The sequence below is a fragment of the Cydia fagiglandana genome, chromosome 6 (assembly GCF_963556715.1).
Source record: "Cydia fagiglandana chromosome 6, ilCydFagi1.1, whole genome shotgun sequence".
Taxonomy (NCBI): Eukaryota; Metazoa; Arthropoda; class Insecta; order Lepidoptera; family Tortricidae; genus Cydia; species Cydia fagiglandana.
In genome coordinates this window covers 20677992-20695277 of record NC_085937.1, presented here as the reverse complement: position 1 = coordinate 20695277, position 17286 = coordinate 20677992, and the positions used below count along the sequence as shown (strand labels likewise).

Genomic DNA, 17286 nt, shown 5'->3' with positions numbered 1-17286 from the left:
TCTTGAAAGTTTGAAGATAGATTCGTTTATACTCGTTAACAAACGTGTTTAATTAACGAAAATGTGCATAAAAACTTATAATGCATGGAATTTATATGTACATGTAGTTGTAAGGAATTTGACTTTTCGTTTTCGAAAAAGAAGGACGTCGATGAAACAAACGTCCACATTAAATAGATAAATAAAAATATATAAGTCAAACCCCATTTTCGGCTTTATAAATCACAAATGAATAGGTATCCAGTAACCTTTATTATGATTTTTATTTTTTTATTTTTCGATGTTATATGTATATTTCCAAAGTTTTATATTTTAGGTATGAAGTTTACCAAAGTATTAAATATGCGCCATTTTAGCAAATAAAATACAAAACTCTCATATATCAAGAAACATCACAAGAAATTCAATATGCTTTTAAAAGACTACTATATAACGTTTTTAGCATCCTCAGAAGCCATATTAAAAAAAAACCTGATCAAAACCCATTAGTTCTGATTAGTTATTTATCGACACAAGTATTTACCTAGACTAAATGTCTAATTTGGTATTTCTTTCATGCTAACATAGTGATTTATATGTGATCGTCATGTAAACTGGTGTGATATATAGGTAACGCCGGTTTTATATGACCGTTATAACACCATTTGCGTCTAGATCTTGATTTTTTAATTAAGTGAAAACATTTTAGACCATACTAGATAGTTACAATGCCTAAAGTTATTTTACATACAAAACTGTAAAGAGAAATAAAAGAAATGTTTTGTGATAATTGTGATAAATTTACGAATGTTGAATCTTCGACACAGACATTCTTAAATCAAAGTGTTTTGACATAATTAATGAGAATATTATAATCTTAAGCTAAGTTATGCTAAACCTAACGTTCGATTAGGTTTAGTCTTTAGAATGAGGATATCTAAAATATATTCACTTAGTTTATATAACAGTTTTTAATGATTCATGGTTAGTTTCTCTAGACTTATATCGACCGGAAAACAATACAAAAGGTAATCACGGTTCACTTAGTTTATTTAAGTATCCTATATAAATACCCTAAGAAATTATATAGGTAGGTATCCTGTAAAACTATGTGCGTAGAAATAGCTTATTTTTGACATAAAAAAAATATTGGTGCAGTATAAATTCTATAAATAGGGTTTTGTTGATGACACGTTTTACTTGTCACTGTGACGAGATAGAAAATGGTACCGATATAAAATTTTTAAGCTGTGCCACTTTTATGATATAGCAATTAAACTGACAAACGTACAGTCGAATCGCTTGATGGTAAGCATTACCGTAGAACTTGGCCGCCTGCAACATCGGAGGGCTCGTCCGTTACCGACCATTAAGATGGGAATAAGTATTCTCTTTTCTTGAAGGTTTGAATGTTGTATCGGTCCGGAAATACCGCAAGCGACAGCTCGTTTCACAGTTTAGCTATGCGGGGTTTTTCTTGTTACTTAACTAAATAACAAGTAAAATTTTATTTCAACCGGTAATGGTAATGCTAATGATAAACCAATAATTAATTCCATCTAAATCTAAACTACCAATCTAGATTTATTGACAAACATTTCAGTTTTAAAACTTGACTTTTAATATCGCAAAGTTGTCTATCAAGTGCTAAAAATATTAATGTTTACATTGTATACATAATTTATATATTTTATGAGTTTTATGACAGAGTCTTGAGTAGGTAGTTTCAGCTATTTTGATTATAGTTGCATAATTAAGGTAATCAATGAGAGGATTGCAATTTTAGCAAATAATTCTAGACATTCTTGAACATTTTGTCATATCTATATTAACATACCTACATACGAAATTGTCATAGGTATGTTAAAATAAAGTTTAAAGGACATATAATTAGGTACTGTAAAATGGGGTGAGTAGGGTCAAAACTGAAAGTCAAACCTCGATAACATTTTATTTTTACATTTATGAAAACTAAAGCGCTGGTGGCCTAGCGGTGAGAGCGTGCGACTTGCAATCTGGAGGTCGCAGGTTCAAACCCCGGCTCGTACCAATGAGTTTTTCGGAACTTATGTACGAAATATCATCCCAATCGCTTTTCGGTGAAGGAAAACATCGTGAGGAAACCGGACTAATCCCACTAAGGCCTAGTTTACCCTCTGGGTTGGAAGGTCAGATAGCAGTCAGCTTTCGTAAAAACTAGTGCCTACGTCAAATCATGGGATTAGTTGTCAAGCGGACCCCAGGTTCTCATGAGCCGTGGCGAAATGCCGAATGATGAATGATTTCATAACTTTGACGATAAAGAAGAAAACCCACCTCACCCCGTAGTGCCTCGTATTTGGGGTGAGAGGGGTTTTCATACAAAGGTGATTTTGGAAGATTGTTGGATCGATTTTTTTTTATTATGCGTATTACTATAGCTCCATTTTAAATTGGAATACCTACATTATTTTTTTAGCAGTAGCCTTAAAATCCCTTCTCACCCCCCTATCAAACCTTCTCTCCCCATTATTAACCCATCTCTCCCCGCGAAACCTACTCACCCCGTTTTACGGTACTAGGACACAGACATTACTTATCAATTAAGAACGGGTCACTCACGTATTTTACATTTGGCGGTTCGTGTGTATCTTGAATAGTATGACAGTAAAATTTTGAAATTATTATATGATGAGTATATCTGTTATAGGAGCAAATGAAATACGTGTGTGGCGAGACAGACAGCTAATTCGACCTAACAACACCGCAGTTGCAATCCGCTACTCATGTTTCAGATTAAGGCGAGGTGCACACAAGCTGAAAATTTCTAAAATTTCTATTACGGAAACTTTACAAAATTGTGAATTATTCCACATGAATTTTCTATTTTCTGTTTCCGAGATGGAAACTTATTTGATTTGTCAATTTTTCCGGAAATTTTACATTAATCTAGTAAGAAATGGTCAGTCAAATTGTGTCCTATAATTTTAGGTATAGGAGTGTGGAGTTCTAACTCTACCTTGTAATAATTATGAGTGCTGTTATAGGAGCAAATGAAATACGTGTGTGGCGAGACAGACAGCTAATTCGACCTAACAACACCGCAGTTGCAATCCGCTACTCATGTTTCAGATTAAGGCGAGGTGCACACAAGCTGAAAAATATCTAAAATTTCTATTACGGAAACTTTACAAAATTGTGAATTATTCCACATGAATTTGCTATTTTCTGTTTTCGAGATGGAAACTTATTTGATTTGTCAATTTTTCCGGAAATTTTACATTAATCTAGTAAGAAATAGTCAGTCGAATTGTGTCGTATAATTTTAGGTATAGGAGTGTGGAGCAGTTCTAGCTCGACCTAGTAATAATTATGAGTGCTGTTATAGGAGGGCATGAAATACGTGTGTGACGAGACAGACAGCTAATTCGACCTAACAACACCGCAGTTACAATCCGCTACTCGTGTTTCAGATTAAGGCGAGGTGCACACACGCTGACTAATTCTAATAAGCTACCTACGGATTCTAATAAGCAGTGATCGGACGACTCATCGCAAATCCATCAAAAATCATTTATATCTCAAAATAGGACAAGATTTATTAAACTCTTATTCTGTACAGTATCTTTATAAAATTTCCAGATTATACTCAAAATCTAAAGTTCAATTTGTCAAAAAAAATTTACCATGTTCCATATATACTATATTTATTTTTGCGATGAGTTGTCCGATCACTGCTAATAAGTTAAGTCACTAAATAATATTCTAACCTGATCCTTATTTAAAATCCAAGCCAAATTTATCATTCCTTTTAAGGGTTCCGTACCCAAAGGGTAAAAACGGGACCATATTACTTAAGTATCCACTGTCCGTCTGTCTGTCTGTCACCAGGCTGTATCTCATGAACCGTGATAGCTAGACAGTTGAAATTTTTACAGATGATGTATTTCTGTTGCCGCTAAACCAACAAGTACGGTACCCTCGGTGGGCGAGTCCGACTCGCATCTGTTTATTTGAATATTACACCTTTCCTTCCTCAGTGTATCCCCATCTTTACAATCCGTTCTTAAGTTTCATTCATAAGTGGATGTCAACCGCCATACACGCTCCACTCGCTCACCCAATCCCTACCTTATCCCCCACGAATAAGGTCTGAAATCGTTTACCAGTAGTCGTGTAGGCTGATGGCAGGATGCAGAACGTGGGTTCGAGTTTCGAGGTCGACTTTACGCCTACCTTCTTTATCTTTTACGTTAGGGATTATGTATTTTTAGGGTACCTTTGGGTAATGACCCCCCATTCCCCCCAATGAATGAAAAATGATTTTTTTAACCATAAGCACTAGTTGGAATTATCCCGTAGTCGAAATTGCCCCCCTGCACCTTACGCGTAATTGCTAACAACCCTAATAGAATAAATAAATACATAAATAAATATTACAGGACAATTTTACACAGATCGATCTAGTCCCACAGTAAGCTCAATAAGGCTTGTGTTATGGGTACTAGACGATGATATATATAATGTACATAAATATATAAATACTCATATACATAAAATATATCCATAACCCAGGAACAAATATTTGTGATGAATACACAAATAAATGCCGTTACCAGGATTCGAACCCGGGACCTCCTGCTTCTTAGGCAGGGTCACTACCGACTAGGCTAGGAGGCCGTTGACCCAATGAACATTGTTTGTAGGTGACGAAATAAAGATTGACACACATCTCACAAACATTTTTAAAGACTAAAATAATCTTCGTTTTAAAGACCAGACATCATTTAAATACCGTTCAAAATGTAACAATCCACAAAACTGGACCGTCGAAAGTTAAAGAAGTCGTAAAAAAGTCATAAATTTTATTTTTCCGCACAACAGTTGCATAAACTGTCAAACCATGGTTTTTAAAACTATCTGATTTATGTATTTATTTCTTTATAAAATCCAATTAAATACATTTTACGTCATATCTAGTTTACGATTCCGGCAAATTGTCATAATTATATTAAATGTTATCTATTGAATGACACGGACTACGTCACCGTGTGGGGCCACACAGGCGGCGTTTTACGAGCGTCGGCCTGACAACTGTTTACGCGCTTTTATTGACAACTAAAAGTGCTTTATAGCCCGGCCACTATCCTAAATCTATTTTATTAATGATCGCGTAGCCACTGACTGCACTCTGGTTTTATGGCTGCACAATGAATAAAGAAATAAAATATACGTGCTGTCAATATTTTGGTCGTTAAATTATTGACCAATTAAAAATATTGACTCGATTTTTAACGAGCTTCAAGTTGATTTAGATGAAGTTATTATGTTCGTCAATTTTTGAAATTTGATTGCGTGTTTTATACAAATAAAATTAATCGTTAGTCAAAGCAGTTAGTTATTTTCGGTTTTATATATTTTTCTTTGCTATACCCCTTACCGCATACGAAGCCATATATGGCGGATATGATATTTAACTCTATTGATAGCTATTAAAGTTCAAATTTCAACAAATATTTTTATTACATGCAGTAAGGGGTTAAGAAGCAAATAAAATTTATTTTTTGCTATTTGCTATTTTAAATAGTTTAAAACCCGGAAGATACGTCACAGATTGAGCACAGCAAGGAGCTTACTCACACTTTAGAAATATGATACTGATTTCATATTAACTTATATTCCTCTCACACCGATGTGAGGACGTAGTGTGTTATAAATGTTAATGAAATAATGTTTTTAACTCTGAACAAGTCACTTACGACAACAGTAAATCTGACGAGTCGTAACGCAACAGCCATCAAATAATAAATTGATGTAAGCGACACCTGTCGTATAGTGAATGCGACTGTTCGTTACGTAACAGAAGAATGTTAAGCTCTATGACAAATTAAATGTCATTTATGCATAGATCTAGAAGTTATAGTGCAAATGAAAGTAGATCATGGTAATGCAAATTTATTGTCAGCTAGCTGTTTCAGGAAATCTCATTTATAGTGTTTGTTTTCTAGAAATAGCGGCTTTAACAGTTTCTGTATAATGACGAGCAGTATTATTATTTATAATTATTTAAGAGTCTCTAACATAGGTTTAGTTATTATTTTTGTTTGTTTAGCGTAAATTATATTTTGGCAGGTATTCCTTTCTGCCTTTTTTCCCATTCCTGGTTTTATCATTTTATCGATACCTGACTGTAATGACTGAAATATGTTTTATTTATTTCTGTTTCATTATTGTTTAATCACAATTTTTGCACTTGTGCCGGTTAAAATGTTTTAATATTTTTGATCACTTTAAGGTGGTTCCCTGAAATACTAATTTGACTTATTTATTAAAGCACTCTATATTTTTAATTCAATAAACCAAACTTATTCAACAATATTTATCTCGGTCTTTTCACTAACTTTAATAATACCGATTTCCTCTGTGACAGCCATTTTAAGAGGGTATCAGTTCTTAAAGTATGTTAGAATTTCGCTACCTATAAATAAAGTTGCATATTTCCTATAAAAACTTCTCAGCCATTCCCCATTGTCACAAAAATAAAGCCCACTGTTTACAAACATGGAGCTAATCTTTACGATCGCCAATAGGCCCGAACAGTCCGGGCCTGATTTATTGAGACCGGAATAGCTCCCGTCCCTTAAAACTTTACTACTTCATACAGTTTTACAGCTGATTTTATCACTCGTTAAACTTTTACGAACTATTCATTATGGTAACAAAGTTTGATTTTAGCTTTATGATGCGTTAGTCGATCAGAATTGAGAATCGACTTGGTATAAACAGATTGATGTAAGTGACAAAAATGCAATACATTATAAATTGTGTTTTTGGAACACAACAAGATTATTAATCATGTTTGCTTTCTACTGTAAATAACATGATGAGGTTGTTATTTGTGAATGCAAATTAATGAACTGATGAGACTAAAAAATGAGCAGACGTTGTGGAAATTCCTTCAGATCCATCCATTCAACGACTTTAAGTCCTTGTCCAACAGTTGACGACTTTTACTGATTTGACAATGACCAGGCAAATGAGGCATCATAGGCATGATGGACCGACTTAATTAGCGCGTATATGACCAAGCCACAGACAAAAGCCACATTACAGGATAACATACATCATTAGATATGTTTATTTATAGCTTCTGGCTCTTCAGCTAAGGGTGGAGGAGCTGGTATGTATCCTCCCGCGTGTATCTATGCTCGTTCGATTTCGTTGACAATGTCATAAGATGAAAAATACATTTCTTTTTGATCCTGTAAAGAATCTAGTTATATTAATGTTTATTAGCGGATAATTCCCATACATTTCACATGGCGACGAGGATGGGATACACGCGGGAGGATACATACCAGGAACAATTAGATAAATTGCGACCGATGATTTTGAACGCAACCCTTAGGGATATATCCCTATTTGAAAAAGTATTCCAAGGTGGCAGGTACTGTTCAGTTATCATAATGACTCACTGAAGATAAAACCATTTAATAAGCTTGTTAACCGTAACTTTCAATCCTTTTAAACACTCATTGCGGCAAAAAACTCTTCCTCAGAAGCAAGGGTGTCAAGTCAAGCAATAAATGAGTAAACCGCAACAAAGCAGTGATTTAAGGGTGATAATTATTGCCTCTGACAAGGAAGGGTTGTCAATAAACCCTAAACGGTAGTTGACGGGCGTCGTAAAGCTGGACGTCAATTGTTTTCCCACATTCATAAAAACGGCCGTAAAGTGGTCAAATTGGGAAGGTGTTTGTATTGTTTGGACTTAAGGATTTGGTGTATTGTGTTGGTTTTTTTCACATTTGAAGCCGATGATTTACTTATGGAATTTGGAGAAGCGCTTCTTGGCAAAAGTGTGACCTTGTAAGTGAAATGGCCAGACAATATGAGTGGAGCAATCCCATCGAAAAACACTGTAAGTATGAGTAGAGTAAAAGAGTTTTAAATTAGGAGTTCACAGAAAGGTTTTTTTAAATATTAGGTTTAAGATACCTAATTTACTTGTTTGCTTTTAAAGATTATTGAATTTTGTGAGTCATCACAGATTGAAGATCCTGATAAATTTTGGAAAGATTGGTTTACTTTTGCTTGCTAATTATTAATTCGCAGTTTTTAATTTTGTTTTCCAATATGCCATTTAAATTCCATCACTAAGCTGTATGTTTATATCCCCGATACAAAAAAAAAACCACTTAACCATTACCAAGTGCTTAGAGTTTGCTTGATCAATTGAATACCAAACCCTCGACAGAGCATATTGTAGCAATTGAAATATCATTTTTGGGATTAAAATACCTATGTCATAAAATTCGCAAATTGCACCGTTAGCCATCGATCTTCCAGCTATGTATTCCATTTTGTTTTCTTAAAAAACGGATAACCATAAATTAAGGTAGTCAACACGTTATACCACTTTCAACAAAGTATGCTCAAACATCTTGATTTTACGATCATCATAAAAAAAGTTGCGCAACTTTTTAAATGAAGACAAAGAAATCACTATCCGTCCCAAATCACGAGATAATGTAACATTGAGTAATATTTAACGTAGTTAAAGTATTGTGGTTATTATTATGAGAGAAATACTGTGAGAATGAGTGAACATGTAAATTAATGAGGCCTAATGTTTCTAGTACGTTGGATAGATTAGCATCTACTACTAACGTGGTTTCACCTTTTTTCTTCGCGTTTGTTTCTTTGGCTGGTAGTACATTGTTTTTGTTCTATTCAAGGTTTGATGAAAAAGTTTATCATGGTTTTGCTTTTTATATATAACTAGACGGGCCCGCAGCTCCGCTCGCGTAAATGAAATAAAGAGTTCGTCTTATGTTTAGTTAAATACCGACATTATTATGTATTCAACCCGGCCATGGTTTAAAACTGTGATAGGGATTTCTTATTTGTAGCCGTTATTTGGATAACTCAATTCGCAAATTTGTCAAAAAATGATGTGATTTGATAAAAGGCAAGATTGTATTTTTTCATCTATACGTATTTATTTAAAACTTGTTTCAAGATAAAATTATTATTTGTTCTTATAAGCCTAGTTGCAAAAACGTTCATTAGATTAATTTTCGCCTTAAGACGAATATGGACGACCACCGCCCTTAAATCGCCTTTTCATACAAACATAGGTAGTCTAGTCCTCTCGGTCTTGCGATAGCTCTCGCCAGTCGTCATGGCCGAGGTTGAGCAGGTCTTGAGCAACTACGTCGTTTCAGCGGTACCTAGGACGTACCTGCGCTCTCTTCACGGCACAATCCTCTCCCATTCTCTCTAAGTGTCCGAGCCACCACTGAATTTAGCCGCTTTTGTCTCTCAATATTTCGCCACTATATCGGACCACATCCTTATTTCTATGGCAACAAGATTATATTACGATATTTGGCTGACTGCTGACTGTATATTTGCTAATTTTTATCAGGTCGCTCAATAATATCTGAACATGCACTTTAATCTACCTACATAACTAACTATCAACTTTGTATTTTTGGCCCATCTCAGCATTCTTAGCCCGTTCCCCGGACGAATGGCAATATTTGCCGAAGCCGTGAAAGTCAATCTGAATAATATAACTCAAAAATAAATTTAAAACAACAAAATACAAATTGATAACAATAATATAGTAATTACATTGATTGATAAGAATGATAAGTCATATATGACATAAATCACTCGTATGGGCTCTATAGACTAAGGTTGAGGTTGACAGCACTTTTTATTTTACTTCGTGTAAAAAAACTCAGAAATACCTGTATACCAACATGACAAACATAATTTAGTTTTTACTTTAACTTACGGATTTTTTGGTCTAATCTGTAACACCGCCAAACGAAAGCAACCGAGAGTTGCCGAGAAATGGACGATGTCGTAAAATGAAGATTGTTTTCAAAATTTAATTTCCTTATTGTAAATTAAATACGCATTGGAAGCGATAGTTTTTATGCTCTAGTCCTATTCCCATATGTAGATAATTGATTTGAACAGTTTTTTCTTATCATACGTGCGTCGTATTCGCGAAACGTGTCAAAAACTTTTTATAAATTTGTAAGGCGCCATCTCGCTTCTTCCCTCGTTTTTTATCCCGTTCTGGTTTTTCAATTTTATATATATGATATCTAGATATTATGAATGCTTATTACATGCCTTCTTTCATTTTATGTAATTATCGTCGCTTCATTTATATATTATGTACCTACAAAATCACGTTTGAAGATGACGTTCGGAAGTCAACTGCTGTTTAATTACTGCTTCATCAATCATTATTGCCGCCGCTGTATCTATCCAAACGTCGCATTAAAATATCAAAAAGATGCAAAACATTTGAATCGTTCGCTAAGCCAGGTTTTCAAAAACATGCCACTTTTATAACATTACCTTCCTAGCATTACTTTAAAAAGATAAAATAAAATTTGCATAGTTGTTGCATATTTTCAATTGTCTTTTTCTGACAATCTGCCGCTACCGGTACCACAAACCTTTCAAAAGCAAGTGTTTTGTATTCACACGAAGACAAAGATTAGAGAGAGAAAGCAGTGTAGAAAGCAAGACAGCAGGCTAGTAAATCAGGCCCGCAATGGGCCATAAATTATATTAAACTATGCGCTTTTATTTTTAAACGTTATTGTGTGAGTGATACGCTGATTTTGACGCAGCTGGGTGACGCCGTGTGTGGTTCAGTGAATGTAATGTAACCTTTACAATACGTGGTGCTTTTTCTTAATTTACTAGTACGACGGTTTTTAACCCTTAATCAAATATCGGGAAATTATTTCCCACTTCATTCTAATTTACGAAATATTTTTTATCTTTTTAAAGGCAGCACTCAGCGATACCAACCATACAGATTTAAAATCTTAGTAACATTTTGAATTTGAAAAATGGCAACACTTTTCTAATGGCCGCCATTTGTGACCATACGTCAAAGTCAATGTCAGATGTTGTGATTTTTTTTGCAATAACGACAATTTTTTTAGTGTTTTGAGGTTAAGTGCGAAAAAAAATCTTTTAAGTGCATACACTGAATACTATCATAAACTAGACTTATTTTCCCTGTGTTTTGCTTGAAAAGAATTGTGATAACGATATGATTTAGCCAAGATTTTAAGGTTTTAGTAAGTGGGTAATTATTTCCCATTGTTTGTTCTTGAACGTACGATTTACAAAAAAATTGGTAGGTTTTATGAAGTGGGAAATTATTTCCCAGTGTTTGTTCTCCACCTAAATTTTAATTGGTTTCCATAAATAAAAATATATGCCCGTTTGCCTGTAACACAAAAAAATCTGTGCCTGTTTTTGTTTTCTTTTTACTTTTATTTATTTCTTTGATTTTTGAAGATAACGTTAAAGGATCATACTTGAATTCCAAGCAAAGCCGGCGGGAAGTACTAACTAGTAAAAAGTTCGTAACCGTATCGAACAATGGGAAACTATTTCCCACTTCATTCAAGATTTTGCTATTCCGTAACGGATAATGGGAAATTATTTCCCACCGCAAAACCCCCCTTTCTCCCCCACTAAAATTCTTTTTATATATTTTATCGTAATCTACGCACCCAGATTACCTAAAAACCATTCTTAGTTTTCTAAAATCTCATAAAAAGTGTTCCGTTTGATTAAGGGTTAAATCTCATGCATTACATTTATGTTTGTTCCGAATCACGTTCGAGGTATTTTTGAATTGTCTGTTGATTACGTTTTCATTTTTTGATGACAATTTTATAGCCTCTCCGATTTCTAATATCAAGTTCATTATAGATTTATTATGGCGCACTTGATCTTAGAAAAGCGGACAGAATCTACATCAACGCCAAACTCCAAGTGCAAACAAAAAATGTAACGTTGACTTCTACTAAATAAATAACTTCGAAAATATAATGACATTTCTTCTAAATGTGTGCAAAAATATGAGGTAGTTGACACTCTTCAATAACGTCCCGCTCTAGACATTTATGGTGATTAATTTTATATTTTACATTAATTGCCAGTTATATGCGATAATTCATTAGCCGTCTGTATCAACTGCTAAAAAAATCTAGGCTTCTACAGTAAAGCAGCTTAAAGTCAAACAAGAATTCTAATTTGAGTTCGCTAAAAGCTGTCTCTTTTATATTCGTCAATGGAGTAAATAATAGGCTTTTTTTGGTAAGAATGCAAACAGACGTTTCTTAAAAAGTTTTATGTTATCAGTGTTTAATGCCATTTATTTGGTAAAATATTGAAAATCATTGATGACTATTTTTAGTAGTTTATAGGTATTAATATTGCGTTTTTCAGTCAATTAGATACTTGAATAGTTCATGAAAACAAGGCCAATCTAAAATAGAATAAATTAAAAGTTACTTTCTACGATTCGAATACATAAAGTTAAAATAAGGGTGGGCTTATGTGATTACATAGATACATAGGTTTATTTACTAATAATGAAGATATTGCAAGTGGGGAGGCCATTAAATCTTGTGATTTAGTATGGACGCCATAGAGAGTGGTTTTTACGAAACGACTTAGTGATGTGTGGCCGCGAAACTAGCGAGCGCGGAGACGGCAGCGAATTGCATCTCATTAAAAATATCAATACATGTAGACAATCCAGAAGACAGGTGCATTTTCATTAAATTATGGAATACATCTTTAAAATTGTTGAGTGAACATTGTAATAGACTGTTGAATTACCAATTTTAGAATAGGTAAATGGCGATAGCTAAAGTTCAGTTCATCAAGAAATATCTAATAAACCAGTAAAAAGGGCAATAAAGTGGTGCTAGTTAAGAGACGGCATATTTTAAGTATTCTTAGCATAAGAAATTGAACATTTTTAATTTGTTTTTTAATAGATTTCAACTACCAAAAACATGATGTCTTGTTTTTTTTACAATTATGTAAATGTGCTTTATTGAATACTGAATACATGTTTTCTTCTTCTTAATCGCTCCCCCATTTCTGAGGATCGTGACTCCACTTGCGCTTTATGAACTGCCTCCAACTGTTTCGGTCTGTGGCTTGATGGAGGGCGGTGGTAACCTGGTAACAGGTAGCTCCAGCTGTTCGGAGATCTGGTTCGACCATATCTTTGGACTTCGTCCTCTAGGTCTTTTACCCTCGACTTTTCATAGAGAAGAGAATACATACTTACAAATAAAAAAAATAAGTATAACATTTACGAGTATTATACAAGGTAACAAAATGCCTTGCCTTGTTGCCTTGTTTTGACTCAATTCGTTAGACTCTGCCACACTAACCTTGCACAAACTTGACACTCAGAATACATACATATCTTTATAAACTCAGTACTTGACTTAACACTTGGCATGAAAACTTAGCTTGTTCCGACATGGCAGGCCGTAACCTTACTCAGACCTAATCCGCCCTCTTCCTGGCCCCACCGACCAAATCCCGCCCTGCGCTTTTACACCCATTACAACTGACAAAAACGCGTATAATAGCAAAAATAAATATTATTTATTACTTCACGGTGGGTTAGTTCATACAAAAAGCTGAGTTATTGCGTCTATTACATTTGTGTATCGACTTTGTATGGTTTTGTTTATGAAGTTTAGTCGCGTTACGGTGATGCGTCGATTTGAATAAATGGTCAAGCGTGAGTTGGACACTAGTTTGGACATGTCCACCGGGAGAATGGTGTAGAATAATGTGTCGCTCCACGGGTAAAGGTACCTCGTGGCGGTTGGCGCTCACTTTGCTACTTATTATTAACGAGGCTTTTAATACTAAAATACGTGGCGCTACGTGACGTAAGCACCAACCGCCATAAGGTACCTTTACCCATGGAATGTCAATTGTCAAGCATGTAATTGTGACTATTGTGAGAATAATTTAAAAACACATAAAAAATATCAGCAGTTTAGTTTAATAAAATGAAAACAATTTATTGTGTATAAGTATTATATAAGTATGAAGCACTCAAGCACAATCAATAACGTACAAAGAGTATGGCAATAATACAAGTGTTTTACCCAACTCCTGAAAGTACGATATGCTTTATACTAGTATGCACTCAACTCATCGCAAGAAATAAAATATTACCATGCTTAAAAAAAATCTAACAGATCCCTAAAAACAATTGCATAACTAAACCATTTCCAACCTTTCCACCCTTCAAATAGAATTCACTTTCAAATGCTCTAAAAATTCTGATGTAAAATATCCAAGGCGATGATTAAATAGGCGTAAATATTGTATACCTGCTTTATACAAAACGCAGTAATTTGTTACAAAATACATGGCACTTAAGCTGTTTTCACACCAGGTTATACGTAATTGAGTTAATATGGGAAGAAATGTTCCATTGTATGTTTTACAAGTAACGCTTTCTTAGTGATAAAGGTATTATGACGTCTTTATATAGCGTAATGTTACTTAATTTGATATAAATTACCGTTATATTGCACATTAGCTTCATATAATAGTTTCATAGAATATTGACCCTGGTCCCATAAAGTTGTGATGTCTCAATATACGGAACCCTAAAAAAACGTTTTGAAATTGAAATTGAATCTTTATTGTCATATTGTGAGTTACAATGATTTTAAAATTATTAAGGTAGAATCATCACAATCAACCGCGATGCGGAGTACAATGTTGATACTAAAACTAATCTTACAGCTAAATACTTATACAAATATCGTGTCATTACATGTGATACAAATAAAATGATTGGTACTATGTCAATGAGTAAATTAATAAATATTACTATTCGTACTAATTATTGTTCGAAGACATAAAGTGGTCACTTATTTTATAGTAAGATTTTTCTAGGCACCATTTATAAAGTTTACGGCCAAATTCAGGTTGTTCAAGTATTTTAATTTCATTAGGCAAGTGGTTAAATGTGTGAACAGACATATAAAACACACTCTTTCTAAAGTAAGCTGTTTTGTGATCAATGGGATAGCACAAGTTAAAGCCATGGAGTTTGGACGTTATTCTCGGATTGCTTTTTTGTATATTAAACTTGTGTAGATTTTTTTTCACATAAAGACAGATTTCATATACATATAAAGAGGGGACCGTTAGTATTTGTAATTCCTTGAACAACGGCAGGCACGAGTCTCTACTTCGGGCGCTACAGATCGCCCTTACACATTTTTTCTGCAGCTTAAATACTCTGTTAATGTCTTTGCAATTGCCCCATAAGATAATGCCATAGCGGAGGTTGGACATTATATGGTTGTGATTGTGATGTCGATTTTGACGGTCAATTAGGTATTTGACTACTTGCTAGTCAAGTCAGTTTCTTATTTCGACCTGTCAAGACGATTTGCCACTGTGGAATTGATCTAGCAAATGACGTCACGGTCAACTTACCTACTCGTAATAGTTCTATACGATTTATAAAATAGAAATTGTGTCTAAAAATTTACTGGTGATTTCATGCATGTGTGAAATAATTTATTTTCAATACATACATTCAACATCCCAATTACGAGTAGGTAATTTTGGTCACTCCAACAGAAATTTATGTTTATTTGCACACATTAACATTATAAACCCTAAATGATGTGCTCAAAAATCGCTAATTACTGCAGTAATCGACCTTCTAGCTTGTGAACACTTATGTCAGCAGTCCCCCATTGTCACACACATACGTCGATCCAGTAACACTCCTAGCCTTATCACTAGCTAAGAACAGAATTACATCTGCTATCTCTTCAGGCTCCGATAACTTCTTCAACACAGTATGTTTATTCCTCCATACCTCCATTGTCGCCTCTACGTTTGACAGCCCTGCATTTTCTATTATGTTCGTCTTTGTGCCTCCAGGAGCCACGGCATTTACTCTCACCCCATGTGGAGCCAGATCCAAAGCAACGCAGCGAGTGAAGTGAGCTACACCTGCTTTAGAAACCGCATACGCCGAGAGATTTCCTAATAAGACGCGTAATGCAACTATGCTTGTAAGGTTGACGATGTTACCCTTCGTCTTGATCAGGTGTGGAGCAGCGAGGTGTGTCAAATAGACCATGGAGCGTAGATTCGTGTTTATAAGTACATCGAAATGTTCCATAAAATTTTCGTCTATAATAGATGAATGCCTGGTAGTCCCCGCATTATTGACCAGCACATCTAACTCTCCAAAATTGTCTATCGTTCTTTTCACTATGGTTCTGATATCTTCGTCTTGAGTGATATCTGCTCTGATCATGAGAGGATTGTTGCCATGCTGTTCGCATTGCTTGGCGACTTCTTGTAGTTTTACTTCGTCCATATCCACCAGGGCCACCTTGGCACCTTCTCTGGCTAATGCTTTGACTGTGGCAGCTCCTATTCCGGAGGCAGCACCAGTCACGATTGCCACTTTACCGGCGAAACTCATTGTTCCTTTGTTCTAAACAGATGCACTGCGAAGGTTTTGTGAATGACATCCAATTTATAATAAACTCTTATCGTTCGAAGTGCAGAGATGTGACTTATTTGAAATACATATTTGTATTTAATATGCGTGTATAAAAAATGCAAAATACCTATTTTGTATTTAAATACCTTTTGAAGAAAACTCTCTCTCTCTCTCTCTCTCTCTCTTCCGAGCTATATAATCCCACATGGTGATGGGGTCAGCTTTCCGTGTCTTTCGCTTCCACTTCGCCCTATCCTCGACGTCGTTCTACCACGTTCACCAGCGTTCTTTTAAATTCAGACTAGTTATCACTATTCACCTTTTATCGCAAAGTATTTGTATTTTTAAAAAGTATTTTAAATTGAATCCTTTATTTTGTGTTTTAAATACAAATTCAAAAACTATTGTATTTTGCATTTGAAATAATCACGGAAGTATGTATTTGTATTTTGTATTTAAATACTTTTTACAAAGTATTTTTCACATCTCTGTCGAAGTGCATTATGATAAGGAATGTAGGTATTTTACAAGTGCAATTAACTGATAGTAGGGTTCTTTCACTAGTATAAAGGCTAAAAGTATAAGTGTAGAGCGAGATAATGGCTTTATTTACTTAATAGTACGGCACAACAATAGATTAAGTCGCTTAAAATATCAGTATAGGGATTAAAGAGATCCAATGTCGTTGCCCATAGACTGCGTCGTGAGGCGTGAGTAGGTATGAGGGCTATAAGTATGGCACTTATATTAAAATCATCATGGGGATCAAGGGAATCTGGGCTATAACCGCAAAAATCGAAGTTCGCAAATTGCGGGCATTTTTCTCTGTCACTCTAATTACGCCTTCATTGGAGTAAAAGAGAAAGATCCCCGCAATTTGCGAATTTCGGTTTTGGCGGTAGCCCCTCTGTGCCGTTGGTTCGGCCATCTTGAGAGACTGGATGCAGATTTGAATGTGAAAACAGCAT

At 34.8% G+C, this 17286-nt stretch overlaps 2 protein-coding genes and 1 long non-coding RNA gene across 8 annotated transcripts in view; 1 reads left to right on the top strand and 2 right to left on the bottom strand.

Annotated features, from left to right (window-relative positions):
* The window catches only part of LOC134665459 (uncharacterized), a 430855-nt gene that overhangs the window by 155081 nt on the left and 258488 nt on the right, over positions 1–17286 (top strand). The window contains exon 1 of one of the 5 annotated variants that reach the window (XR_010098372.1): positions 750–762. The exons of the other annotated variants lie outside the window; for them this stretch is intronic. This is a non-coding gene — a long non-coding RNA (uncharacterized LOC134665459). Of the gene's footprint in view, positions 1–749; positions 763–17286 lie in introns of those variants that run through there. 5 annotated transcript variants of the gene reach the window in all.
* LOC134665397 (protein tiptop) overlaps positions 1–17286 on the bottom strand; it is a 424238-nt gene that overhangs the window by 282816 nt on the left and 124136 nt on the right. The window lies entirely within an intron of this gene.
* Positions 15525–16307, bottom strand: LOC134665634 (3-oxoacyl-[acyl-carrier-protein] reductase FabG-like). The gene has a single exon (XM_063522591.1). It carries the CDS (start codon positions 16295–16297, stop codon positions 15536–15538), a length of 762 nt encoding a protein of 253 aa, XP_063378661.1. The 5' UTR covers positions 16298–16307; the 3' UTR covers positions 15525–15535.